The 27,546-nt window shown below is 50.2% G+C and overlaps 1 protein-coding gene and 1 long non-coding RNA gene across 10 annotated transcripts; one reads left to right on the top strand and one right to left on the bottom strand.

Annotated features, from left to right (window-relative positions):
- Window positions 1–27: 27 nt before the first annotated feature.
- SRRM2 (serine/arginine repetitive matrix 2) lies at window positions 28–18,273 on the bottom strand. Of its 9 annotated transcripts, none has more exons than XM_040635473.1 (15): window positions 18,037–18,272; window positions 14,516–14,787; window positions 13,533–13,640; window positions 13,184–13,348; window positions 12,893–12,970; window positions 12,404–12,466; window positions 12,268–12,300; window positions 12,012–12,062; window positions 11,747–11,839; window positions 10,905–11,100; window positions 3,136–9,869; window positions 2,115–2,399; window positions 917–1,030; window positions 680–790; window positions 28–587 (listed from the first exon to the last, which is right to left on the bottom strand). In XM_040635473.1, exons 2-15 carry the CDS (start codon window positions 14,755–14,757, stop codon window positions 578–580), a joined length of 8,283 nt encoding a protein of 2,760 aa, XP_040491407.1. In that variant the 5' UTR covers window positions 14,758–14,787; window positions 18,037–18,272; the 3' UTR covers window positions 28–577. The 9 variants fall into 9 exon arrangements, 6 of the variants coding, with proteins under 6 accessions (XP_040491407.1, XP_040491406.1, XP_040491408.1 ...); XM_040635472.1 differs by having other exon boundaries at window positions 18,045–18,189; XM_040635474.1 differs by having other exon boundaries at window positions 680–787; window positions 18,045–18,189.
- Window positions 18,274–18,311: 38 nt separating this feature from the next.
- On the top strand, window positions 18,312–19,754 carry LOC121103835. The gene is made up of 2 exons (XR_005836129.1): window positions 18,312–18,448; window positions 19,097–19,754. It is a non-coding gene; the product is annotated as an uncharacterized LOC121103835 (long non-coding RNA).
- Window positions 19,755–27,546: the final 7,792 nt, after the last annotated feature.

Below are 27,546 nucleotides of genomic sequence, written 5' to 3'. Positions count from 1 at the left end.
TAATAAACCATCTACAGACCCAATTCCTGCATTTCTCATTTTTATTTGACAGAAAAAGTTGCTCTTGCTGTACAGATTTTAAAAAACCAAAATGCCTTTAAGAAACGTGAAGAAAAGTTGGGGGAGGGGCCACCACCTCACAGGGGCGGGGAGCAGTAGGGGCCAACTAATTTCCACTCCTGCCCCTTCCTTCCAGGAACACCTCACACACAGGTTCGCAAGTTCCAAACCACCGACCCCCCAGGAACTTACAGGTAAAAGGGGGCATCACTGCCTCCCAGGCCCTAACTCAAGACCAGGGTGTCCCCAACTGTACCCTCCCCTCCCGCAACTCCCATTCTCATTCCCACCCACCCCAAACCCCCCAAAACATGAACCAGGAAAAACTCACGGAGATTAACATTTCACAGGAACAAAGAAAAAAGTGGGGGAGGGAAAAAAGAGAGCCCTCCCCCAAAATGCTGCCAGGGTTCAAAGGGGGGCAGACAAGGACCCCTCCCCATGGCTCTGCTGGGGAAAGGGGACACTCCCTGTAGCTCCAGAACTTGGGGTATGGTGGAATTCCCCCCAGAAAAATTCAAGGAGACCTGCAACAGAAAAAGGGACAGTCAGTGCAGAGATCAGCCAGCGCTGGGGCACGCAGAAGGGAACCTGGCACTTGAGTGCCGTAAGGACGCACCTGGAGGAGCGGTGCCGCACGGGGCGGGGGCTAGGTGTCTCCCTCCTGCGCTTGTGGCCCGGGGAGCGGCTGTCCCCACGCTGGCCTCTGCGGGAACCCCGCTCGCTGCTGCTGCAACAACACAGGGCAGACATCAGACCACACACAACGCAACACCAACCTCTGGCACCTTCGGGCCTCAAAACCGTTCAGAGTGATGGTGGGCAGGCTGGGCTGGTTACCGACAGGAGGCCCTACCTCTGCTGGTCCCGTGGTGAGGGCTGGGGTGAGGGGCGGCGGCGCTCCGCAGGCGAGTAGCTGAGAGACCGAGAGTCTCGAAGGGAGTCTATTGGCTTCCGGGGGCTACGGGACCTGGGGAGCAGAGTAAGTCCCCATAGCACCACGGTTTTCCCACCAGCCGGCACTCAGGACCACCCCCCAGGTCCTGACCACCAAACCTCATACCACACAGGGCCAGCCTCAGACCCACCTTTGTCTGCTCACTCACCCATCCGCCCGCACACCATCCACCGAGTGCCCCAACGGGCAGGGCATGGGGTGCAGCGGGGGATGCAAAGATAAAGACAGTCCCTGCCCTTGGAGGGGCTCAGTCTGGTGGTGAAGGCAGGCCACGGAAGGCCCACTTGGCCCCGTGTATGGGAAGCAGCCCCACAAGGACCGATGTACACGGGTCTGGGGACCCGGGGGGAGGGGACATGGGGCAGGGAAGGGGCAGGGTAGTCTTCTCGAAGGTGCTGTTTGAGCGGAGTCTTGCAGAACGAGGAGTTCACCAGGCGGACAAGGGAATTCCAGGCAGAAGGAACAGCATGTCCAAAGGCATGGGGTTCTCCTTAGACTGCAAGGCGCTGGGTGTGGCTGGAGCACAGGGCATGTGTGGGGGCGGGCAGGAGAGGAGAACACAGGGCAGGCAAGGCCAGTTGGTGAAGAGCCTCACACGCCATTCCCGCAGAGGTGGGGCTTTATCCTGCAGGCCACAGGGCGTCCCGGAAGGATTTGTGGAGTGGAGGGAAGTAACCAGATGTGCGTTTTAGAAAGATCCCTCTGGCTACGTGTGGAAGAGAATGGCGTGGAGACAGGGAAGACAGGGAGGAGGCTGTGGACAGAGTCGGGAGAAGATGACGGTGGCCAGACCAGAGCCCTGGCAGTAGCAATGGGGAGATTTAAAAGCTAGAATCCCTGGGACCTAGGAGCAGGGAACAGGCTGCATGTCAGGGGCAGGGAGAGGAAGGAACCTAGGACTCCACAATTCTGACTGGAGCACCCACTTGGATGGAGAAGCCCTTTGCCACCACAGGGCACAACGAAGGTGGTAGGGAGAGGAGAGCCCAACTCCTCCCACATAACCAGAGACCACAGTCCACCTGAGACTCCCAGCAGGGATCTCACACCCAGGGTCTCACCCCACCCCTTCCACCTCAAGCAAGGCAGCACTCACCTCCGCTCGCCAGGGGGCGGCTTCTTGGGGCTTGCAGGTTTGGGCAAGGCCTGAGGGCCAGGCTTAGCAGGGGAGGGGGAGGAAGAAGTAGAAGAGGAGGAGGAGGAGGAAGAGGAGGAGGAGGAGGAGGAGGAAGAGGAGGAGGAAGAAGAGGAGGAGGAGGAAGAGGAGGAGGAGGAGCTGGAACTGGAGCTACTAGAGCGCCTCTTCCTCTTGGCTGGGGTCGGCTCCTGAGGACGTCCCTCTCGAACAGCCTCCTTTGGGGCTGGGGCGGGGCTGGGTACCCTGTGGGAGAAGCAGAGTGTCACAAGGAGACAAGCTGCCCCAGCCCCAACCCTACCTTCCTTGGCCTGTAGGAACAGCAGTGGGGGAGGGGTGCCGCAGAAAGGCCCTGCGCGCTTTCCAAGCTGAGAGCCAGTGAGTGCATTCTCTGGAGAGCAGTGGCCCCGAGCTGACCCAACCTCTGCTAACACAAGCAACAGGCTGGGGCCCGCAGCACAAGGAATCAAGGCTAAACCTCAAGAATGTCCCTGATGGAGAAATAAGGTCCCTGGGCTCAGGTGTGGAAGGCGAGCTGGGTGGTCTCCTTCCATGGAGAGCCACAGTTTGGGGAGGCCCCTGTGTGCGCGGGTTGGCTGGGGGAGGGGCCGTCCTGCCTGGAGGCAGGGAGAGGGATGGGATGACCTCTGAAGATCCTTCCAGCCCAGGGAGTTCCTCTTGAGGTCTAACTGCCATCCCTCCTGCTGTAAAATTAAGTCCATTTCCTCTAGTTCTGTCCTCTGTAGAGACGGAAAACTCATCATTATCCTCTAGAGAATGAACCTTTGGAGACTTTTATCTGACCCATTCCTCCCCCCATTGCCCCCACCCCAGCATTCTCTTCTACCCCCAGCTTAAGGGTCAAGGTCCCCATACCTTCTTCAAAGAGCAGAGAACCTCTGGAAAGGGCTTCTCCCTCCCCACCACCACCCATCCCCAGAACCTGCCCCGTAGAAACAGTTCTAAAAGTCAAGCCCCTCACCTCTTCAGTGCTACCTCAGGCTGAGCAGGAAGGCTAGAGCCCTCTGAGTCGCTAGAACTGGAACCAGAAGAGGAGGAGGAGGAAGAGGACGAGGACGACGACGACGAAGAGGAGGAGCTGGAGGAGGAGGAGGAGGAGGAACTCCGCCGCTCCTTTGCTGGCTGCAGGGCGGCCAATGCAGAAGGCTGCTGGGCCCCCGTGGAGGCAGGTGGTTCCCCACCCTCAGGATGGGACATTCCAGGGACAGGGCCAGAGAGCATGCCATTGTGGTCACCAGCAGAGGAGGTGGTCTTGGCCACTGTCCCAGAGGAAAGGGACTGAGACCCTGCTACAGGGGTGGTCTGGGCAAGCAAAGCTCGGGACTGGTCAGAAAAAGCAGATGGCACAGGGGACCTAGGTCTATCCTGAGCTGGAGGGAGAACACACTGTGAGGGAGCCTGGACCATTCTAGAGGCAGGAGAGGGAGCCCGCTCAGAGGTCATTCTAGACTGGCTCAGGGCAGATGGTGGGGTTCTGGAACCTGGGCCTCCTGGTGGGGTTCTGGATCTGGCTCTGTCAAGAAGCGGTGGTGAGGTTCTGCCACTAACACGCTCATAGGCAGAGAGGGGCACCCTGGGGCTGGTAAGGTTTGCACCAGACAAGGCTGGAGCCATTCTAGCACTGGTGAGGCTTGCAGGTGCCAAGGCAGGAGGGGTTCTTGAGCTGGCAATATTCACAGGAGCTGTGGCATGTGCAGATCTAGGACCCACCAGGTTTGCAGGGGCTGCAGCCTGGGGTGTTCTGGAGCTGGAGGGATAGTTTGCAGCAGTTGGGGGTGTGCCAGAGCCAGTGAGACTCAAAGCTGCCAAAGCAGCTGGGGTTCTGGCTCCTGCTAGGTTCACAGCTGGGGCTGTAGGGGTGCGAGGGTCAGCAAGGTTCACAGCAGAAGGTGCCACTGCTGTTCTGGGGCTGGCCAAGTTCATGGCTGCTGCTGCAGCTGGTGTTCTCGAGTCAGCCAAGTTCACTGCTGTTGGTATGGCAGGTGTCCTGGCGCTGGCCAGGTTCATGGCTGCTGCAGAGGCTGCAGGAATCCTACTGGCCAGGCTAGCAGCTGGGGCCGTTCTGAGACTCATGAGAGGCACTGGAGCTGGAACCTGGGACATTCTTGCAGCAAGGCCAGCAGCAGACATGGATGGAGGCGGCCGAGCAGTGCCAAGACTGATGGCTGTCAGGGCAAGTGCAATTCTAGACTGTGCGTGATTTTCTGGCACAGATGTTCTTGGGTGATCTGGAATTCGGGGACCTGGACCATCCATCATGGAGCCACCAGCTTGCTGCAGGACAGACATCGGTGTTCTAGAGCTGCCAAGGGGTTCAAGCATTCCAGGTGATCGACAGCGGTCCAGAGGTGTTGGTGACATACTAGGACGACTGAAGCAACTCATTCTGGAGCTATTGAGCGCTACTGGAGGTGTCCGAGAACCAGAATGATTCCTTGTTGCCGGAGGACTAGCAGAACGTGAACGATCAGAACTACTTCCAGATGCAGAACGCCTTCGGATGGCAGGAGGAGATCTTGTTAAGGACCGTTTGCCCCGAGTTGTTCGCGGAGTACGGGATCTAGAACGGCGGCGGATAGCAAGTGGAGAGCGACTTCGAGAACGTTTGCGTGGCAACAGTGGGGTCCGAGACCTAGAGCGGCGCCGAATAGCTGGAGGTGTTCGGGACCGAGATCGGCGGCGTGTCACTGGAGAAGTTCGAGAGCGGGACCTCCTTCGATTTACCGGAGACGTGCGAGATCTAGATCTCCTGCGAGTGACTGGGGACGTTCTGGATCTCGACCTTCTGCGAGTGATAGGAGAAGTTCTGCTTCGAGATCGCCTTCTGGTTACTGGTGGAGTCCTAGATCTAGACCTTCTTCGGGTCACAGGCGGAGTTCTAGAACGGGAGCGCCGACGTGTCGGTGTTCTGGACCTTGATCGACGGCGGGTTACTGGTGGTGTTCTAGACCTGGATCGCCTTCGACTCACTGGGGATGCCCTGGATCGAGATCTTCGTCGAGTCACTGATGTCCTGGACCTTGATCGTCTCCGACTGACTGGTGAGGTTCGAGACCTGGACCTACGGCGGCTGACCAGAGGTGTTCTGGACCGGGATCGCCGATGAGTAGCTGGAGAGGCCCGAGACCTTGAACGTTTCCAAGGAGCTGGTGAGGTGCGTGAGCGGGACCGCTTCCGACTCGTCGGGGGTGTCCGAGAACGGCCTCTTCGGCGTCGGGAAGAAGTTCGGGAACTCTCCTGCCGGGCAGGAGACCTTGAGTGGTAACCAGAGCCTCCCCTCCGCCGACGAGTGACCCGAGACCTTGACCGGCTCCGCTGTCTTCTCCGAGAGGTTGACTGAGAAGATCCAGACCTATCTCGACGTCGAGTTGTTCTGGTTTTCTCCCTCCTTGAGCGCGAACGGGACCTCTGGAGCCCACGAGGCTTTGGTGAAGGAGAACGGCCTCTCCTTGAAGTTGTTTTAGCACGTGGGGATGAAGCTGAGCGCCGGCGGCGTGAGGATCTTGACTTTTCAGCTGGCTCCGGGGAAGACACTGAAGGACTTCTTCGGCGTCTTGGAGGAGTTCTAGAACGGGTCTCCGGTGAGGATGATGCAGAGCGGCTTCTACGAGAGAGTCTGGCCTTCCTAGTCAGCTCAGGAGATGATCGAGAGCTGCGACGGCGAGGTGGAGTACGGGACTTGGTCTTAGGCTCTGGTGACGACCTAGAGCTTCTTCTAGCAGTTCTGGATTTGGGTGGGTGTTCTGGAGACGACTCTGAACTGCTGCTTCCTTCAGGAGAAGGACCTCTGCCTTTACTTGATGAACCTGACCTGCTTCGTCTGGGAAGAGCCCGAAGGGCAGGGGCCTTGGGTTCAGGGGAGGAATCAGAACCACTCTGTGCCCTGGGTGCTGCTCTTGGTTTATCTTTAACTTCAGGAGATGAGCCAGATCTACTGCGCCGAGGAGAAGGTCGGGATTTGCTCTCAATCTCTGGAGATGATCCAGAGCGACTCCTTTCTCTAAGCGGTACTCGTGTCTTAGCTTTAGAATCTGGAGAAGAGTCTGATTCACTTCTTTCTTGAGGGGATCCACTTGGCTTCCCGTCAAGTTCTTGAGAAGATCCAGATCGACTCCTCTGACCAAGAGGAGTCCTAGCCACAGTCTTCTGTTCAACTGAGGATTCTGACCCACTTCTTTCTCTCTGGGGGGTAAGACACTTGTTGTTGAGCTCTGGGGAGGATGGTGAACGACTTCTTGGCCTAGGAGTCTGAGGCAAAGCTTTTGGTTCTGGAGAAGAATCACATTCGCTTCTCCCCCTGGACGGTGTTCTAGGTATATCTTTCATTCCAGGAGAGGACCCAGATAGGCTGTGTCTTGAAGGAGTCCCAGACCCATCTCTAAGGCCTGGAGAAGACCCAGACCTGCTCCTCCTCGAAGGGGTTCTGGGTAAGCCATCTTTCAGTTCAGGAGATGCAGAGCTACTTCTTTCCCTTGATGGTGTTCTGGGTACTGCATCAAGTACTGGTGAAGAAACACTCTGATTTGAAGACATTCCAGCTTTTTCCACTGCATCTGGGGATAACTCAGAACTGCTGCGCCTAGAGGACCTTGTTGATTGTTCTTTCAGGTCTACAAATGGATCTGTCTCCAGCTGATTAGGAAAAGATCCATTCAAATCTTCTTTAACTTCAGGAGAAAATCCAGTATTCATTTCTGCAACAGGGCCTGAGTTTCTGAATTCTAAAGGTGACCCAAAACTATTCTCCCTCGGGGGAGAATTAGACAGTTCCTTATGTTCTGGAGAAAAATGTGGCCCACTCCAAGCTGAAGCTACTGCAGGGACTTCTACTTCCAAAGAAGTCTGCGACTGGCTTTGGTCAAGAGTCAAAGACACAGTGGGTCTTTCTTCTATTTCAGGAGATGATTCAAAGTTACTTCCAGCCACTTCTTTAAGTTCCGGAGACAAATGGGAGAGAACCTGGTTTGAGGATTCCTCAGATTTCTCTACCACCTCCATTAACTCCTCTTCTTGGCTTGGCTTAGCTAACGCACTTTGGTCTTTTGTGTCTGGAGATGATCCAACACCACCACCTCTTTCCCTTGACGGGGTTTTAGGCATCTCTCTGAGTACTGGTGAGGAATCAGGCTTATCCTGCACTGGAAGAGGACTCGATCTGTCCCTTGGTCTAGGAGATGATGCAGTAATATCCTCCTGAAGGAGTAAGACTGTCTTCTCTTTTGATTCAGAAGGCTCCAATCTACTATGCCCCAGAAGAGACTTAGAGTCCACTGCAATATATGGGGAAGAGTCAGACTGAGACTTGCTCTGCTCAGGAGACATTCCAGATTTTAGCTTAGGACTTGATAATTCGCTTCTTTCTTGTCTTGCTGGAGATTTGGGTGCCAGCTCAGTGATTGGAGAGGAGGACCTGGACCGGCCACCCTTAAGAGGTGTCTGAGATTTGCTCTGCAGAGATGGAGACTCAGAGTGACTCTGTTTCATTTCTGGACTTGAAGTATCAGACCTAGGGTCTGGTGAAGTTTGAGATTGTCCTTTCTGTTGCAAAGAGGAGGCGGCAAAATACAGCTCTCCTGGTGGTGTGCTAGACTTTACTCCTGGACAGAGAGAGAAGGATCCAGAACTTTGTGCTGATGAGTCTTTAGACTTCTCTTGGGAACATGGTGACTTTGATCCACAAAGACTGTACCCCGATGGAGTTTGGGGCTTTACTTTAGGGCATGGCGAAGTAGACCTCGAGTGACTTTGTCTTGGTGGTGTTCCAGGTTTCACTTTGGTATCTGGTGAGGACGACCTAGAACGGCTGTGTCTTTGCAACAATCTAGATTCCACCTTGGAGCAAGGAGACTCTGATCTGCTTTGCCTTGGAGGTGTTTTAGATGTCACCCTGCTAGGACTTGGAGAAGAGGAGCCGGAATGGCTTTGGATTGGTGACGTTACTGCCTTCACTTTGGGTTGTGGAGATGACGACCCAGATCGGCTCCGTCTCGGAGGTGTGCTAGATTTCACTCTAGGAGGAGAGGACCCAGAGCAACTATGTCTTGAAGGAGTTGTAGATTTCACCTCAGGGTCAGGTGATGATTCTGAACGGCTCTGTATCTGTGTTGTTGCAGATTGTTCATTTGCCTGGGGACTTGTTACAGACCCTTGCCTTGGTGGCGTTCCAGACTTGACTTTAGGTTGAGGAGATGAACTGGAACAACTCTGTCTTGATGGTGTTTTAGATTTCTGATTAGAAGGAGAAGAACCAGATCGACTTCGTCTTGGTGGTGTTCTTGATTTAGCTTTTGGTTGGGACGATCCAGAGCGACTGCGCCTTGGTGGTGTCCGAGACTTCTGTTTAGGACATGGAGATGACCCTGAAAGGCTTCGCCTCAAAGACAATCGAGATTTTGCTTTGGACCGTGGTGAAGAGAGAGACCTGCTCCGCCTTGAAGAAATGCGAGATTTTTTCATTTCTGGGCTTGAGTTGGACCTGCTCCTTCTCTGTGACGTTCTGGATTTGTTCTTCCGCTCTGATGACGAACCAGACCTGCCTCTTCTTTGTGGTGTTCTTGAGTGAGATCTTCCCCGTCTAACTACACTTCTACTACGAGATCTTCGTCTTGCAGGTGTCCTAGACCGAGATCGTCCTCGTCTTGCAGGTGTCCTAGACCGAGATCGTCCTCGTCTTGCAGGTGTCCTAGACCGAGATCGTCCTCGTCTTGCGGGTGTCCTAGACCGAGATCTCCCTCTTCTGGCTGGGGTTCGAGAGCGTGACCGACCACGTCTGGCTGGGGTTCTAGAGCGTGACCTGCCACTTCTCCTGGCTGGTGACCTGCTACGAGACCTCCGTCGTACTGGTGATCGGGTCCTAGATCTGCGCCTAGCAGGTGTTCTAGAGCGAGACCTGCCCCGCCGGGCTGGTGTTCTAGAGCGAGACCTACGTCTGGCAGGTGTTCTGGATCGTGATCTCCGCCTGGCGGGTGTTCTAGAGCGAGACCTGGCCCGACGGGCTGGCGTTCTAGAACGAGATCTGCCCCTAGTGGCTGGGGATCTAGAGTGTGACCTGCCTCGCCTTGCTGATCTAGACCTGCCTCTTCTCTGGGTATTTCTGCTTCTAGACCAGCCTGGTCGCTGAGGAGACCTAGAGCGGCCACGTCGCTGGGGGCTTCTGGATCGTCCCCACCTCTGTGCAGACCGGGACCTACGCCACTGAGGGGACCGGGACCGTGAATGACCTCTCTTGGTAGGGGTTCGAGACCGAGATCGTCCCCTCTTAGTAGTGGTAGGGCTACGGGACCTCCCCACTCTTCGAGAAGGGGAATGAGAATGTGACTTATCCCGCTTTGCCCGGCCATGTGAGCGACTCTTGGATGCGGGAGAAGAAGAAATCTCTCGGCGGGACCCAGGAGCTGGTGCAGGTTTAGGACTTTCGGGGGAAGAGCTGGCATGTCGAGAAACTTTGGTAGGTTGAGGGGATGGTGGGCAGCTCTCTGAAGAAGACTGGGGCGGTTTCTCAGGAGACTTAGGTAGTGAACAGCCCCGGGGTGGGGAAACCTCAGATGGGGGGTTCACTGGCTCCTGACTTAAGGTGGTTGTTGCAAGGGATTGTGGGGAGCCGCCATGTTGCTCAGCAAGGAGCGGAGTGGGAGCAGGTGGTTCTGGGCCTGTGCTGCTCCTTTCCGGAGAGGGGCTAGGTCGAACTGCAGATTTCTAAGAGTGGGGAAAAAAAGTATGGATAGGAACATGAGCACGAAAACTTCCTATCACCTGTAAGAGCCCAACACCCTTCCCAATGAAATTTTTCTCTACACACCCCATTACACCAACTGGTCCCTTTCCTGACCACACGCCGTTATTAACAAAAGATCATATAAAAAGACAATAGGGAAAACACGAAAATGTGGACAAGCTGTCACTTTAAAAGCCTTATCTAGGAAAAAACACAATGCAAACAACTAATGCATGACATTTGGTAACAACCACAACAAAATGCCATGGCAATGTTAAAAAAAAGACACTTTTTTAAAATGGAGAAACAAAGCAGGTTTCCCAAAGTGGGAGGCATCTGACTTCATCCTTCAAAAAGAATACAGAAATAAAAGAACAAAAGCAAAGGTTTGACATGATTTATGTAAACAAGACTACGGTGAACTACAAAAAAGGAAACCAAGTTATAAAAGCTTTAAATATGAAAAATTTTTGTGGTGACCAACTTGTAGTTTAGAGAAAGTAACTCTGGATGACATGGAAAATGGACAAAAGAGCTAAGAATTTAGCAAAGAGCAATTTATGTAATAGCTGAAGCAAGAAAACATCATGAATAGAGCTCAATCAGAATAACCGTAAGATGACAGGTACTGAAAAGACAAATACAGTAGTGTTTTCAAATTGCAGGCAGCACCCCAAGTGGGTTGAAAACTCCTAGTTAGCTACAACCAACATTTAACAAAATAAAAAAACTAGAGCTATCACAAGTAGTGAGACTAGATACAATTTTTAAAAAACCTTTTGCCCAAGTTGTACATAAAATTATAAAACGATATTAACGTAAAACCTATTAATAACCAGGCCACTTTGAAAGAAATAATTCTAAAAAACTTGCAGATGCAAAACAGATCTTGATAAATGAGAAGTGCATAAAAAAGAACTAATTCAGGTCCTTCAAAAACTTCACTTCCCTTCTTCACTTCAAAAACCCATCCTAACCCTGCAACCCAATAAACATCCATTAACTCAGTGACATACCTCCTTGTCTTTATCTTTGTCTTCATGAGGACTGCTAGGCTGCTTTGTAGAGGGCTCTGGGCTGCTAGGCTGCCCTGTGTTGGTGGTACCTGGTTCCTTAGAAGGTGCATCTCCCTCCCCTCGACGCCCTGAAACAGGGGAAGGACTTCGCCCAGTCAAGGCAGTTGTATGGGTTTTTGCTGCTGCACTTCGAGACCTGAGGAAGGTAATTGAGGGCAGGGAAGAGGAAGGAAATCAGCTCAGGGGAGAACAGAGAACCCCCTCCCCAGCTCCCATCCACCTTTCCTGACTATACAAACCCTCTTCCAAAAAGCCTTCTCTTACACACACGACTCAAACCACTCATAGAAATTCAAGTCCAATTCACTTTGGTCCTTTTCTTCCCAACACAGTCCCCAAAAACGTTCTCCCTCTACCCCTTTATTCACCTCCCCCAACCTCCCCAAACCCTCCACCCTGCCCATTCCCTACCCACTTCATTCACAACTCACCTCTGAGCCCACCTCCTTCAGGAAGCCTTCCCCGATTAAGGAAGCCAGGGTAAGGATTCCTTCCTCCCCCAGACACCACGAACAAACCACCACCCCCCCTATTCTGGCAGTCCATATACATCAGAACAAAACAAAAAATAACAAAATAAACACAAAAACAAAAAAAAAAAGAGAAGGGGAAATGTATATGTCTGTCCATCCTGTTGCTTTAGCCTGTCAGCTCCTAGAGGGCAGGGACCGTGTCTTCCGAATGGTCTGTGCAGCGCCTAGCACACCGTGGGCGCTCAATAAATATTAAATTGATTAACCCACAAGTCCCTCTCCCTCCCTTCCTCTTGGACCACCCCTTACCGACTGCGGGAAGTATCAGAAGAGGAAGCAGAGTCAGCAGATGTTGAACGGTGGGCCCGGCGGCTCTTGGGGGCTGGTGTTGTACTTCGAGACCTGAAGGAAGGCCGCCGCAACTCAGGGTGCTATCATACTTGTACTGGACTCTCCTCATCCATCTCTCAACCCTCCATCATCAGTCAAGGACATAACTAATTCTCCCCTATTCCCCACCAGGTAGCCTTCACCTACTTGCTAAGCAAATTACCCTCCAATTAAATTCACTCACCGCTTCCGCTTCTTGTCCTTAGATTTACGTTTGCTCTTTGGAGTGGGAGACCTGACAAATGAAAGTGAGATTATTAAAAATAATCATCATTTTAGAATAAAATCAAAAGTGAAATAGAAAGAAACAGGAAATTATTAACAATGCAACATAGAAGAATTGAGCTATATTCCAAGAAACACCCTAGAGAACAGGCAAGGCCAACCTGGCTCACCGTTCCATGTGCCACTATGCCCCTTATACCCCAAAAAGGTCTTACCTATGCTTCCGTTTTTTGGATTCAGACTCTGACCTGTTAAGAGGGAGAGGAAGGGAGGGGAAAAAAAACATGAACCAATACCTATGCCTGGACTCATCAAGCCTCTCCAATCACTCCACGTACTCCCACCTCATACCTGTGCTTCTTCTTCTTAGAGCTCTTCTTCCTCTCTCGTCGAGGAGAGCTGCTCTCTGACCTGCTAAAGATGGATTCAAAAACAAAGTCATTCTGCTCGGCTCCTTCCCTGACCTTCCCACTTACAATTCACCCCCAAAAGAGGCTTCTTAAAAAAAAAAAAAAAAAAAACACAGCACCAATGTCTCAGACTGACTTACTCTCCAAGAGGCCTACGTACCTCTAGCATAAAGCAACAAGTCTCAAAATGAAAAAGAAAATCCAATTTAAGACGTTGCTGGTTAGTTCTTAGTCGGCAAAACTGCAGAATCAACCCTTCCCCACTGAAGAAACATACATATTCATTCTCTGACTGAAATCTGAATGGTAACTCCCTCTTCCCTGACTTATCTGACAACTTTCACCTGCTTCCAAGAACTACTTCCAGAAAGAAAACGGAAACGACATGATTGGTTCACTGGCTATTACAGTAACTTTCCAACTAACTTACCGTCCTCTATCTTTCTTCTTTTTTTTCTTCTTTTGCTTTGGGGTTGGTGAGCGAGAACTGCTGGACTCCCGGACAAGGCTTGGAGAAAGATGGTAAGCGGCAGGGTGAGTGTTAAGACAAATCTTAGACATTTCAACTTCGAAACAACAAAATCTAAACAGTCTGATAAGAAACTGTTCAATAAACCCCACAAAGAACAGAAAAAAAAAAAACCAAAAAACCCACAAATACAAACAAAGAGTACTTAAAATCGAGAAAAGCAGCTGACATGTGTTTCTTGGCCTTGAGTACCTGTAAGGTTTGGGAGGCTCTGGAGCTGGTTGTTTAGCTTCTCGAGCACGACGCTGAGGATCAAAAGAGCTGCCATCCACATAGGAATCACTGATGCCAAAGGCAGCGCGGAGTCGCTCGTTTTTCTTCTCATTCAGTTCTGCCAACTGGTGAGTCTCAGTTACCCTAAGAGGGAAAAAAAGGCAAAGGTCAGAAGGAGTTGGCAAAGAACACAGTCATATTCACACAACTGTAGGCAGCCAAATGGGACTGGGACAAGAAGATGAGAGCAGGGAGAAAGTACAAGGTACAACGAGAGGATAACAGAAGCAGCTATTTAGCGTCCAGAGGAAACAGTGAAAACACTCACGCTGGCCTCTGTCCTGGGGTCTCTTCCTTGCCCCCAGGGTTCACATCCTTCTCCAGCAACATGAGTCGAAAGGTAGCCACTTTTTCCTGAATTTGCTGTTCCTCGTACCTAAAGAACAAATCCCTTCAGGTTAAAGCTTGACAAGGCACTTTCCCCAGTCCCAGGTTTACAGTTTCCTCATTCCCAGGAGGATCCCTTCCCTTTCCATGCACACATAAAACTTTTCACTCACTGTCACCCAAAGGGCCTTTCTCTTAAATCTTTCTGATCTTTGGCTGTTATCTTTCTTCTCTCCACTTACTTTAGCCTCTAGAACAGTGGATTTTAAACATGCTACACTCCAGGGGCCAAAAGAGGAAAGTTAAGCAGAGTTCCAGGTGCTCCCCCCAACTTCAACAACAGGTATTTCCTGAGATTCCAAAGGTACATTGTATAAAAAGCGTGCCACTGCTGAAGTTTGAAAACCACTGCTCTACAAGGTCTTCTGCCTGATTGTGCCCCTTTTTCCAAAATTTCACTTCCCTACCCAACCCATGATCCCCTTTTATCCAGATATTATTCCAATTCCTGTTTTCCTGCCTTCCATACTTTCCAAGGTCTCAATCCTTAAATCCATTTACCTTCCATTTCTCTACCAATGACATCACCTGTCAGCTTATACCTTAGCTCTTGTCTTCTCTGGTACCTGCTTTCCCACCTCTCCCCTTAAAGCACATTTTTCTCTATGGCTCCCCTCTTTCCCCATGTGCCTTCACCTAAATAATAAAGACTCCCTGAGGCTTCCTCTTCTCGCAGACAGTTTCCTCACCTCTCACCTTGAGCTGTCCCCTTAACTCCTTTCCATTTGCTAGCTCCTTTATCTCCTCCCATCCTACAACTCCTCTCCAGGCCTCTTCAACCAGTCCTAAGAGCCCTATACCCCACCTAATTCCCCCAGCTCTGCACTCACTCAGTGCTTGGCTCTCCCCCAGCCCTCCCCTCACCCCTGCTCTTCCATCATCTCCTCCAGCTCGAGGCATCGCAGCTCCACGCGCCGCTTGCGCTCGTGGTCCAGGATGTCAGGATTAGGCCGCTTCACCAGGGCAGCCTCCAGGCGCCGCAGTTCCTCCTCTCCCTTGTAGTCAGGCCGCTCACCCCGGCGGCCCCGCACCAGGGACAGGTTGCGCTGGACGTAGCCGTTGGTGCCGCTGCCCCGGGGCGTCGGCAGCCCGATCCCGTTGTACATGGCCCCGTGCCCGGGGGGGCACCACCGCTCCTGAGGGGGAGCGGGGAAACACGGGTCAGGCCCCTGACCCCAAACTAACCACTCACCACCACCCAAATCCTTGTTCTCCTTCATCCCTGTTTCAACATGAATCTCCACACTAAACCACCTTTAGCCGCGTAATCCTCCTAGTCTGCTAACAAAAAAAACCCCTTTCTTACCCTTCCCATTATTTTATTAGAATCACTGCCCAGCTCTTACAGCCTTTTCCCCAAACTGCAAGAGCTATTTCCATTTTTGTTTGCACCTAGACGTTCTTCTTTTCCACCCTAAGAAAACGAGAATCCATTTCTCTCAAATTTCTCCACACTGCCTCTTTATTCTCCTTTAGCCCCAATAAGCACAAGTGATGTCTCCACCAACTAATCTAATCCCTAACATCTGGTAACTGAGGCCTCCAAATACGGCACAACAACCACCACAGATCTGTGGCAACTAAGTCCCACAATCCAAGTTCAAAGATCCTTCTAAGACCTGACCTGAGAATTTCAGACTACCCTGTTATGAAAACAAAACAGACTAATCAATCCCCTACGTATTTGAACAGGTGGACTGATTTGTTCCTGACATAGGCCAAGTCACACTCAAGAATAAAGGCCACTATGCATATCAGAAACATATGAACCTTGTATACATAATCCTCTTGTACTTTACCTCCCAGAGGTAAGAGACCATTTCCTTGATTCCAAATACTTCAAAGCCTCCTATCAACTACCCCACCTGGTATCTTACTCCTTTAATCTCCTTCCCAATAGGATTTCTTACATGATTTGCAGCTCACCCAAGTCTCATTAGCTCCTCGTAAACATCACCTGTTTTCAACTCAATGCTCTGAATACATCAAATCAGCCTCCTCTGCTCCAACTGTTCCCATACCCTCTACATTCCTTGCCCTAAACTTCTTCAGAAGTCCCCTCACTCTCTATACCCCCCCTTCACTAACATCAATCAGCTTTCCCTATCAATCCCCTGTATCTCACTTCCCAGAGTTTCTCTTCCAGCTCTGCCTTATCCCTCTCATCTTATCTCCATACCTTCTACCAAATTCTATCCTCTCAACCTGTTCCAACCCCAACATGGCTCTGAAGAGCCCTCAAGCCCCCATTCTTCTGGTTAGATTTCTTAGTTATACATACCCTATTCCTTTTCCCTATATATACACTTTATTTCTTCTCCCATCTCATTCTGTCCAAGACAGCTTCAAAAAGCCTAAATATGAGGGAAAACTACCCCAAGACAAAACCCAACGAACAGTGGAGAGATTGAGAGAGATAAAATTGGATAAAAAGAAACTCTTTAATTTAAAAATTCCAGAATAAAAAAAAGAGTACACAAATACCTCAAAGAACGTAAAACAACAAAATTTTAAGTATGGGGAGACAGTGAATGGAAGGAAAATTGCCCAATTCCAGAACTGCTTGTACCTCTATACCCAAATTCTAAAGGCTGGATCCTTGCCCAATCCCAGTAGCACTCAAGAGGACTAAAAACAATAAGAGAAAACCACACTAAGGTAAAGCAGTGACAAATAAGGCTACATCTAGGAAAAATAGAATGTACCCAAAAAATGGAAAATCTCTTTACAGCACAAGAAATCAGTTTCTCTACCTTCCAGACTTCACTTTTGTTTTCTCAAATACCAATCCTCCCCACTCTAAACTTAGGTCCTTCTTTGCCTCTCTAAACCCCACCTAATTTCTGCCTCCCTTACAGAATGCTTCTGACATACAATTAATTCTTCAGCTTAACCATTCACCCACACTTCCATACCACCTCACACAAAAATCCTCCCACTCCCTTAGGAGGGAAAACCGGTAGCTGCTAAGGAAAGGGTATTAAAACACAACGAATTGTAGAACTTTCAGGGAACAAGCCCCCCCCCCCATAACAGCCCACACCTTCGGAGGCAGTCCTAAAAACACTAAAAGGAAACACCAAAGGGGAACACCAACAAACAGAGAAATCACCAAAACCAGGTAAGTTTATAAAACAAGCATTCTTAACTGGGGTCCACAGGCTGTGAGTACACAAGTTATCCAAGCTAAAGTCAGAGAATAAAAACAAGCTGCAAAGCAAGACAACAGAATTTCTTTTGTTGGGAATTTTATCACGACGCCAAACTAACAAAAAAATATAAAGGAATCTGGAAATTCAATACTGAAATACTCAAGAAAAGAAACGCACCAAAAACGAGGTCGGTGTGCAGAAAAATGGACATAGGCGCACAGTAAGGGGGCATTTCGGTAGCTAAGCGGACACTGGGGAACCCCCAAATTTTAAATATTAGCTCAAGAAAAGATCTAAACCCACACACTTAAAAGACAACGAGACGCTCTTTTTACATTTTTGGTCCAGACGACATCTTAGATAAGCCTGAGTGGAAACGAAGGCTCGGAAGAGTTGGGTGCCAAATAATGCCTGAATCGGCGCCCAGCGTTTTCTTCCCAAGGAAGGGCTCCTACGGCCTCCCCAGCTTTAACACAACTTTTGAGAAGACAGCGAAAAAGTGAAAAACTAAAAAAAATTTAAGAGAAAGAGAAGCGCATGATCTATCTTTATGTACCTCAGCTGAACACGTCTTTCAAAAAAAAAAAGGAAAAAGAAAAAAAACCAAGGTTTGCAGCTCTCCTCTCCCTACCGCTTCGAGACAAACAGTAAGGAGTCCGAAGGGCCCCAATATGCGGGGCACCTAGTCCCAGGCCTGCCTGCAGCGGCGGGGCCGCCAAGGCCTATTTTCGGCCTTGAGACATGGGGGAGGGGGCTGCGTGGCGCCCAAGAGTCTGGGAGGCTCCGCGCCGGACCGCAGGCCCCCGGGAGGGACGGGGAAGCCGGAGGCCGGAGAGGCTCGGAGGAAGAGATCCGGGGACAGGCCCCCGCCGCCTCCCCGCCGAGAAAATGTCGGAAGGGGCAGCCGCGGGAGGGCCTCCTCGGCCGCAAGCGTGGGGGAGGCGAGAAGCCGAGGCGCGCGCTCCCCCCTCCTCGTCGCGAGCGCGCACGAACCCGAGAGCAGTCGGCGGCGCGAGCCGTTGCCATGGGGGAGGGGGAGGGCAGTAAAAGCCCGCGCGCGACAGGAACCGAACGAAAGCGAGGGGAGGAGGGGAAGCAGGCAAGCGAGGGCGTCCGCGTGAGCTAGGGGCGGCGAACGCGCGTGCGCGCGGCGGCCTGGACCGTTCTCCGCGCGCTTTGGCCTCGCGCCGGGGGCCGCCGCCCCTCCCCCACCCGGCTCGCGCGCTCCCTCACCCTCTCACCCGCCGCCGCCGCCTCCGCCCGCCGCCTCTGAGGGGGAGAGGTGCTGCCGCTGCCGCTGCTTAAGCTCCCGAGTCCCTCGGGGCCTGGAGCTGCCGCCTCGCCTCGCCGGTCCGCCCGCCTCAGCCGACACCGACGCCTCCTCGCTTCCTCAGGGGCCGCAGCGGGCTCCGACTGCGCCACTCGCACCCCGCCTGGGCCGCGCTGCACGTCAGCACGACCAACTGAGCGCGTCAGCACGCACCCGCGCGCGTCGCAGGGACCGCCGGGAACCGTAGTACGCCCTGCGGCTTTGTGCGCAGGCGCCGAAGCCACATCGGGAACTGTAGTTTCTTAAGACCCGAGGGAGGGTCAACACCGCTACCAATGAACTACGAATCCCTTCGGCCAGTGCGAGGAAGGGCGGGTGAGCGGACCGCAGCGAGCCACGTATTCCAGAGGGTTTCGGCTGGGAGGGGGCGGGGTACAGGGCCCAGCGCCACATCGAGGGACGCTAGCGCGCTCCCCGCCCTCCCACTTTCGACCGAGAGCACTCTGGGAGTTGTAGGTCCTGAGTGCCGCGGAACCCGTATGTGGCTTCGGCCGGAGACACGGCCGCCATTTTGTCTCCCCATGTTTGGAGTTGATGGTCCGAGTCCATCGACAGAGCTGTTTGTGTGTGACCACGGGCCCCGAGGGGTGTGCCCGCTGCCGCGTCGTACCTGGCCTTCCGCACCCGGGAGAAGCCCCCGCAAACCCCTAGCAGCGGGCGCGCCCCTAACTTCAGAGCCCGGGTTCAGGCCCAGGGCCTGAGGCGAAGGCCACACCAGCTGGCCGAGGTGCTGGCAGCTTCCACGCTACAGGCGGTGCTGAACCGTGTTGGCTGCCCTTGGGGATGATTTGCGTACTAGTACCTCCGGGTAAGGCGGCCGGGCAGCGATGCCATGTTCTCCTGCAGAACCCGGGACGGGCTCTACGTGGCAGGGCAGAAACGTCACAAACACCCTTAATTTCTCACCCCATGCAGAATGTCTCCTGTGACCATTTTAAAGACCGTTTTGTTTTTTTTTTTTAGATTGAGAACTAGCTGTGTTTTCTCAAAACAGAGCTGAAAGCAGCCGTGCTCACACCCCGCCGCCTGCCAGGCAACCTTGGGCTCGCCTTTGGAGGTGCCGGTCATCTCGGGGGTCTGGCTCCCTCACCGGGACCCAGTGGGCGGCAGTCCCCGAATCCAGCTTCCGTCCAGGGCTCACCAAATTTCCTTTTTACCCTGCCCACTCTCGGGAGCTGGAACAGGAAGGCCCGCCGGGTCGCGCCCGGGCTGTTGTTGGATTCCTGCCTGCTGGAAACCTGGGCACCTGCGGATCCCGCTTCTGTGAGCGGAACCCCTCCGAGTGACCCAGGGGACCCTGGCGAAGCCTAGTCGTTCGGCACCGGAGCCGGTGGTTTCTTAAAACCCACCTTGTCCCGAGAGATCCTCTTCCCAATGATGATCTTCCCCTGTATTTAGCCAGTGTTTTGTGCTATGTGAATCAGCACATTTGCTTTGGTAAATGCTCGTGACAACCCCATGGATAAGTGTTCACTCCTTTTTGTGGGGGAGAACAGTGAATTCCCTTACATATCCACAGTCCAGTTTTCAGTATCAGGAAAATAAGACTGAAGCAATACTTAATCTGCAGACCTTATTGAAGTGTCGTCAGTTGTTCCAATAAATCCCTTATAGTAAGAATTCAAAATCGTGCGACCGTTGCATTCAGTTGTCATGTCTTTTTTAGACTTCTTTAATCTGAAACAATTCATAATTCTTTGTAATTCACAACTGCCATTTTTGAAGAATATGAGCCATTTATTTTGTAGAATGTCCCTCAAGTTGGGTCTGTCTGATGTTTCATCCTGTTTAGACTCAGGTTCCACACTCTGGGCAGGAGAGACCACGGAAGTGACGCTGTGTTCTCTGCATAACATGAAGAGGTACATACTTTCCAGGGTTCACGTGTTTACAAAGGGTGGTCAATGTGGTTTCTCTGCTGTACAATTAGAACTACTGTGGCATCATTACTTCTTGGAGAACAGAGCTGGGAAACGGATGGGATGTGTACATCCATGAGTTTACACTGTCTCTAATTCCAACCCAGACCTGCAGGGTTCATTCTTTCTTCTCCCATTCAGTATTTGTAACTCCGTTTTCCAACCCCAAGGGACCGCTTTCCTTTATTTATGCGCTCAATTTGCTAGAATTTCAAAAAGTAGCTTCAGAATTTTTCATCTATATTTCATCTATATTTGGGGAAAGCCTACCAAATCCAATTAGAACCAAATATTTGTTTAGAGTTCTTTTTGTCTTTAGCCTGGGGGCATATGCTCTAAGTACTATATTCAAAAGTTACTTGAGTTACTGGTTGTATTTTTTCTCACCCTTGAGTGTGTTTATGTTATTCATTTGAAAGAATGCTTTTGTTCATTTGTTTCTGTTTGTATTAAATTTGGGGATTTTTTTCTCGCATCCTTGAAGATTTTATTTTATTTTTTTCAAATATGTAAAACGATAACATAGTTCCAAAAGTCAGGTCTGCACAAAAAGTTCTATTCAGAGAAATGGCTTCTCCCTCATTCCCTGCCAACTACCTCCTGAAATCAATCTCAGTCCTCTCTGGCTTTTCTTGCCTGGGTTTCTCTATACTCAAGTGAGGAGGCAAATGTTTATTTTCTTAATTCCCCTTCTTTTGTACAGAAAGGTAGCTTGTTATAGATACTCCTTTACACTTCCCTTTTTTCACTTAGCAACCAGAGCCTAAAAATCATTCCACATCAGTTCACAGAGATGTGTGGATGGACTTTTCATTCAACCACTCTTTATGTGTGAACATCTAAATTGTTTCCAATATTTTATAATCACCAAGCAAGCTGACATGAGTAACCAGGTCAGAGGTATTTTCATACTGAGGGTGTACCTTCAAGGTAAATTCCTAGAATTAGCATTGCTAAGGCAAATGGTAAAGACACGTGGGGTGCCTGGGTGGCTCAGTGGGTTGGGCATGTGGCTCTTGATTTTTGGCTCAGTTCCGGATCTCAGGTTCCTGCCCCAGGGTAGGCTCCACCCGGAACCAGCAGGGAGTCCACCTCTCTTCCTGTCCCTCTGCCCCCTCCCGCCCACACACGCAGTGTCTCTCTCTCTCTCTCTCTCTCTCTCTCTCTCTGCCAGTGCCAGGAATGGCAGGTGAGTGGACCTGAGTGGTAAAATAAATAAGTATATCTTAGGGGAAAAAAAGAAAGTAAAGACACGTAGTTTTGTTGGTAATGACACATTCCTTCCGGAAGCAAAATATGAGAAGGCCTGCTCTCCCACAGCCTCTCCAAAAAATTGGGTTGCTGTACTTTCAATTTCTGCTAACCTGATGTGAGAAACGGTATTTCAGTGTAGTGGTAAAATGTACATAACATAAAATATACCATTTTAACCTTTTGTGTCCAGTTCAGTAGCTTTAAGTCTATTCACACTGTTTTGCAGCCATCACCACCACCTGTTTCCAAAACTTTTTCATCATTCGAACTGAAACACTGTCCCCGTTAACAATAACACCTTTCTTGGGGCGCCTGGGTGGTGCAGTCGTTAAGCGTCTGCCTTCGGCTCAGGGCGTGATCCCAGCGTTGTGGGATTGAGCCCCACATCAGGCTCCTCTGCTGGGAGCCTGCTTCTTCCTCTCCCACTCCCCCTGCTTGTGTTCCCTCTCTCGCTGGCTGTTTCTATCTCTGTCAAATAAATTAATTTAAAAACAAAAACACAATAACACCTTTCTTCTTCCTTCCCCTAGTCCCAGTGACCTCTATTCTATTTTCTGTGCCTATAAATGTGCCTGTTCTAGGTACCCCACGCATGGAGTCACACAGTATTTCTCCTTTTGTGTCTGGCTCATTGCCCTGAGCATCATGTTTTCAAGGTTTATCCACCTTGTAGCAGGTGTCAGAATCATTCTTTTTCATGGCCAAATGTATTCCATTGCGTGGGTAGACCACATTGTGTTTATCCATTCATTCACTGATGGACATTTGGGTTTCCACACTTTGGCTATTGTGAATATGCTGCTGTGAGTGTTGGTATACAACTTTTTGTGTGGACATGGCTTTATTTCTCAGGTGTGCGCCTAGGATTACATTACCCAGCAATACGGAACTCTACATTTAAGCTTTTTGAGGAACTGCCACACTGTTTTCCACTGGGGCTGCCCCATTTCACGTCCCCGTCAGCGGTGGACAAGGGTTCCAGTGCTGCACGTCCTCGCCAACACTTGTTTTTGATTCCACCCATGCTAGTGGGTGTGAAGTGCTATGTCATTGTAGCTTTGATTTGCATTTCTCTGAAGACTCAGAGCCTCATTTCATGTGCTTTTTATTCATTTCAATATCTTCCTTGGAAAAATGTCTATTCAGGTCCTACCTATTTTTTTAAATTGGCTTTTTGTTTTTTGTTTGCTATTGAGTTATGGGAGTTCTTTATATATTATGGGTATTAATTCCTTATCAGATTTCTGATTTGTGACTATTTCCTCCCGTTCTATGGGTCGTTTCTCCTGTTTTGATAGTATCCTTTCATGCACAAAGGTTTTATATTGTAATGGAGCCCGACAAGGGAAGGCCTGCCACAGGCCCCAGGGACAGTCCCAGTCTGCAGCATTTGAGGCACGGCCTCCTTTGCCACCGAGGCAGCCTTTGTGCGGCACACCCTGGCCTGGGTCAGTTACGGCCCCCCTGCCTCTCCTTCCTTCTTGGAATAGACGCTAAGATTTGGGAGTTCCTACAGCTTTAAAAGCAGTAACTTGGGGCACCTGGGCGGCTCAGTAGATTGAGCGTCTGGCTCTTGGTTTCCGTTCAGGTCATGATCTCGGGGTCCTGGGGTTGAGCCCTGCATGGGTGTCCATGCTGAGCTGGGAGTCTGCTGGAGGATTCTCCCTCTTCCTCTCCCTCTGCCCCGCCCCCTGCTCAAGAGTGCACACGCCCTCGCTCTCTCGCTCTCTCTCAGATCTTTTAAAAAATTAAAAATAAAATCAAAGCAATAACTTTAGGGCTCAGTTGGAAGAGCATGCACCTCTTGATTTCCACGTGGTGAGTTTGAGTCCCATGTTGGGTAGAGAGATTACTAAAAAAATAAACTTAAAAAATAAAATGAAATAAAAGCAGTAACTTTATTTTCTTAGGATTGTTTTATGAAAATTCAGGTGAATTATGACTACTAGGCTTGGCACTTTTTAAAAATACTGGGGAAAAAAAAAAAAAACGCTGAAAGGTAAAAGATCAGCCAAATCCCATCACTTAAAAATTAGAAAATTAGAAAATACAAAGTGGCCTCCCCCCACCTGGTAACACCTTAGCCCCACACTGCAGAGCCCCCAGAACCAGCTGCTTGCTGGAGGGGCTGCAGAGTCGGCAGCGGGCTGAAGGTCCAGCTGAGATAGGCTTGCAGGTATATGTATGGTGTCGGCACAATTTCTAATACAAGAAGATGGGGAAAACCTAAATGCTTCTGTAGTGTCAGCCCTGACAGCTCGGTTCAGCTGGGTTGGGTAATGCAGCTGCCTGACTTAAGCTGTGATTGCCAAAGCATCCATTTCAGAGTGGCATTCCTTTGGAGGGCAAAAAAAAAGCTGGTCATCTCAAACACATTTCCAGTCGCACTAATGAGCCAGGCCACCTCCCCCAACTGAGGCTCCTTTATCCTAGAGAGTTTGATTGATCTCAATAACTTACCACTTGGGCCACTTGTCCATCCTCCCTGCTCCCCAGTTTAAATTCCTGCTCTTAAGTTTTAAATTCAGCAATAGTGAGCTCAAAAAACCCTAGGCCCGCACCTTGGACCCAACAAAAGCGAAACCCCCGCCTGTGAGCTACTTTTTCAAGCTCGGGCTCTCCCTTCCTCCCAGAGACCTCGCTGCATGGCCCCAGGTGTGTTATATAACTTCCTGCTCCTGAAGTAATAAGCCTTCCCCCCCCCCCAGTTTCCTGATGGTTATTGCTGAAGGGCATCTTGCAATCATAATAAGAACCACGAGGGCTGATCCAGCCACAACACTGGTTATTGATAAACTCTGACCCGCACACAAAACGACCAGCGACCAGCGAAGCCGGCAGGATTGCATGATTATCCTTGCGATTAACCGATTAACCATTGTCCTTGCGATTAACCGAGGGGAATGTCTCTACCTGCGGCTTTCTTCCTAACCGCCTAGCTCACTCAGGTCGGTAGCACCATCTGGAAAACTAGCACCACTTGCAGGCCGTTGTTCATGCTGTTTTGTGCTTTTGCAAATTGTCTCCGTATTGGGTTGCCTGCCGTACCCAACCCCAAAAGGTCACGCTGTTGTAATTATCCAATGATCTCCCTAGAGCAGCGTGAACGAGGCCATGTGGGCTACCGAGATGATTAGACCTCTAATTATAAAGGCTTAAATTGACTATTAATGTGTGTGAGGCTGTTCCACAGCTTGAGGCCGAGGAGAGCTAAGGAGGGTGGGTTGGATTGCAAGGCTAGTGGCCCTGCCCAAGGGGAGGCTAGGGCTGAAGGAGCGAGGAAAAGATTCCCATTGCGAGCAGGACACGGACATGCCAGCGACCACAGAGTCAGTGGGCCGTGCCCCGAATGCATGTTGTCACGCGGTAAGAGTTACGTAGCCTTGCAACGGGAAACCAACGGTGGAACCGGAGGGAAGATACGACAAAGGCCATGGTCTCTGGGCCACCACCTCACTCACTGCTGTCGTTCTTCATTCCCTGATATGGGTCCTATTCCTGGTGTGGTACTGCTGAAAAACCGACGGACAAATGCAAATGTCCTGAACACCTGTTGCCCGCACTGCCTAAGTAACCTGAGGACGTACCAGCTCCCTGATAAATGCAGACCCCGTAGATGCTTCTGGACATTGCTCAGGGCCATGCATACCAACACGCTGAGACTCATACACCCTTCCAAAGGCCCTGCAAATAGCGTGCCAGTGGAGGCATACCCTAATTCCAGGGAGGTCTCTTGGAACACCCTGGAAAGGAAAGCGGCCACCTATAAAGAGCGCTCACAGGGACATCATCAAAAATTTCTGGTGTCCCTGCCACCACGGGGAAAGCTGACGGGGTTGTCAAGGTCTCTAGTGAGAGGGCGGAGGGAAAAGGGAAAGCAAAGGCCCTCAGAGCCACAAATACTCATACCCTCTCTTCACTTGGATATTTATTGCCTGGCGCCGTGCCCATACCGTGAGCACTGCCAAGGCTCACAGGGAACAGCAAACATTAAGAGGAGGCCCATCTCCTGTGCAAATTTGGCATGGTCCAGCGGGCTGACCTTGTCTGTGATCGTAGTGACCCAAATGATCCTCTATTTCCAACCCTCAAGAGGCCCCATTTTACCCTGAGGCCAGAGAACTATTCTTCACAGAGCATTCCCCTTAACTACAGGGTGACACTGCTCCATTTGAATTGGGGAAAACTGCACTATGAGGAAACGTTATGTTTCTAGGAGTTAAGAGATGTGTTCATAAGTGTGACAATGTGTAAGGTACTGTGTAGCCGTTCACAAGCACATACTTCTCAGTTTGCACTAGAAATTAAATTTCCTAAGGATTAAGAATTTAATGAATATATGTCATTTAAACTATTAGAAATAATAAGGAAAAAGAAAGTAATTTCGTCCTATTTTTAAGCAATCTCTACAACCAACGTGGGGCCGGAACTCACAGCCCCGAAATCCAGAGTGGAAGGCTCCACTACCCAAGCCCGCCAGGTGGCCCAAAAGTAGTTTTGTCCTAAAGTAAAGCCGATTATTTCAGAATGAGAAAGGGGAAAATAAAGAACAAACTATGCACAAAGAAAGTTGAGAAGAGAATGAGAAATTGGGGGGGGCAGGGGATCTTGCATGGTCAAGTTGGTTAAAAATGGAATGGCTATTATAAGGGTTTTAAAAATAGGCTTGGGGCACCTGGCTGGCTCAGTCCCCAGAGACTACCACTCTTGCTCTCCAGGTTGGGTGTAGAGATTACTTCAAAAAAAAAAAAATTAAGATTTTATGTATTTATTTGAGAGAGAGGATGAGCAGAGAGAGGGAGAAGCAGGCTCCCTGCTGAGCAGAGAGCCCAATGCGGGGCTCGATCCCAGGACCCTGAGAGCATGACCTGAGCCGAAGGCAGACGCTCAACCAACTGAACGACCCAGGCACCCCCCCCCCAATTTTTTTAATCTTTAAAAATAGGCTTTAGTACCGATAGTATACTAATCTAAAACTAAAACTTAGGGGCACCTGGGTGGCTCAGTTGATTAACCATCTGCCTTGGGCTCAGATCCTGACCCCAGGGTCTTGAGATCAAGCCCCATAGGAGGCTCCCTGCTCCGTGGGGAGTCTGCTTCTGCCCCTCCCCTTCCCCCCTTCCCTCCTGCTCATGATCTCTTGCTTGCACTCTCTCTCGAATAAATAAATAAATAAAATTGTACAATAAGAAAATTAAACTAAAACTTAATTCTTTCATCTGCTCAAAGGACAAAATTCTTGTGTACTACTGATCTGCTCCTGAGCAGAGATTACCAGGGTTTTCTTTACCTTTTAAGTAATCTGCCTAGAAAACCAGACCCTGTATCTTATCAAAATAATTTCCTTTGCTTCCTGGTATCTGTATCATCAAGTCTTTGATTACTTGAGTAAACTGAGTCTTCTCCGTATTAAAAGAGCTAAGTTTTGCGCAGATCTATGTCACCTCCTATATTTGCCTTTGAAATCTTTTTGTCACTTTGGTTAAAGGGTAAGGATTGTTCGTAATTATTTGTGATGCCCTTTAGTCAAGTGCCCAAAACCTTTTGATATTTTTGACAAACTTCCCAAAATCAAATTCTTTTTTTTTAAAGATTTTATTTAGAGAAAGAGAGCGCACACGAGTGGGAGGGGCAGAGGGAGACAGAGAGAGAGAATCTTTTTTTTTTTAAGATTTTATTTATTTATGTGACAGAGAGACAGCCAGTGAGAGAGGGAACACAGCAGGCGAGTGAGAGAGGAAGAAGCAGGCTCCCAGCGGAGGAGCCCGATGTGGGACTCGATCCCGGAACACGGAACGCCGGGATCACGCCCTGAGCCGAAGGCAGACGCTTTAACGACTGCGCCACCCAGGCGCCCCCAGAGAGAGAGAATCTTAAGCAGACCCCACACTGAGTGTGGAACTCAATGCAGGGGTCCATCTCAGGTCTCTGAGACCACGATCAGAGCTGAAACCAAGAGTCAGATGCTTAACCAACTGCACCCAGGCACCCCCGGAAATAAAAATCTAAATGAAGTCTTTTGACCTGGAAATAATTCTGGGATTTTCCAGAATGCTTAGGGAACATCTCGAAAGATTTGTTCTCTGTCCTTGTAAAAAGAGAGACATTAAACTAATTAGTCTTATTTGAAATGTGACATTACACGGAAGCATTTTCAAATAAGAAATAATGCTATAAGTTCTTTATTAATATCCTTATATGGATATGTTATTGATATAAGTGTTTCAGAAATTATATGAA

Source organism: Ursus maritimus, unplaced genomic scaffold, assembly GCF_017311325.1.
Source record: "Ursus maritimus isolate PB19 unplaced genomic scaffold, ASM1731132v1 scaffold_2, whole genome shotgun sequence".
Classification (NCBI taxonomy): domain Eukaryota; kingdom Metazoa; phylum Chordata; class Mammalia; order Carnivora; family Ursidae; genus Ursus; species Ursus maritimus.
This window is presented reverse-complemented; position numbering and strand designations above follow the sequence as displayed.

Coding starts and splice junctions, on each gene's coding strand:
- SRRM2 (XM_040635473.1), bottom strand. CDS start 14,757: ATGTACAACGGGATCGGGCTGCCGACGCCCCGGGGCAGCGGCACCAAC. Junction 1,031..2,114: donor CCGCCCCCTGGCGAGCGGAG/GTGAGTGCTGCC, acceptor TCTGCTCCCCAG/GTCCCGTAGCCCCCGGAAGC. Junction 791..916: donor TCACCACGGGACCAGCAGAG/GTAGGGCCTCCT, acceptor GTGTTGTTGCAG/CAGCAGCGAGCGGGGTTCCC.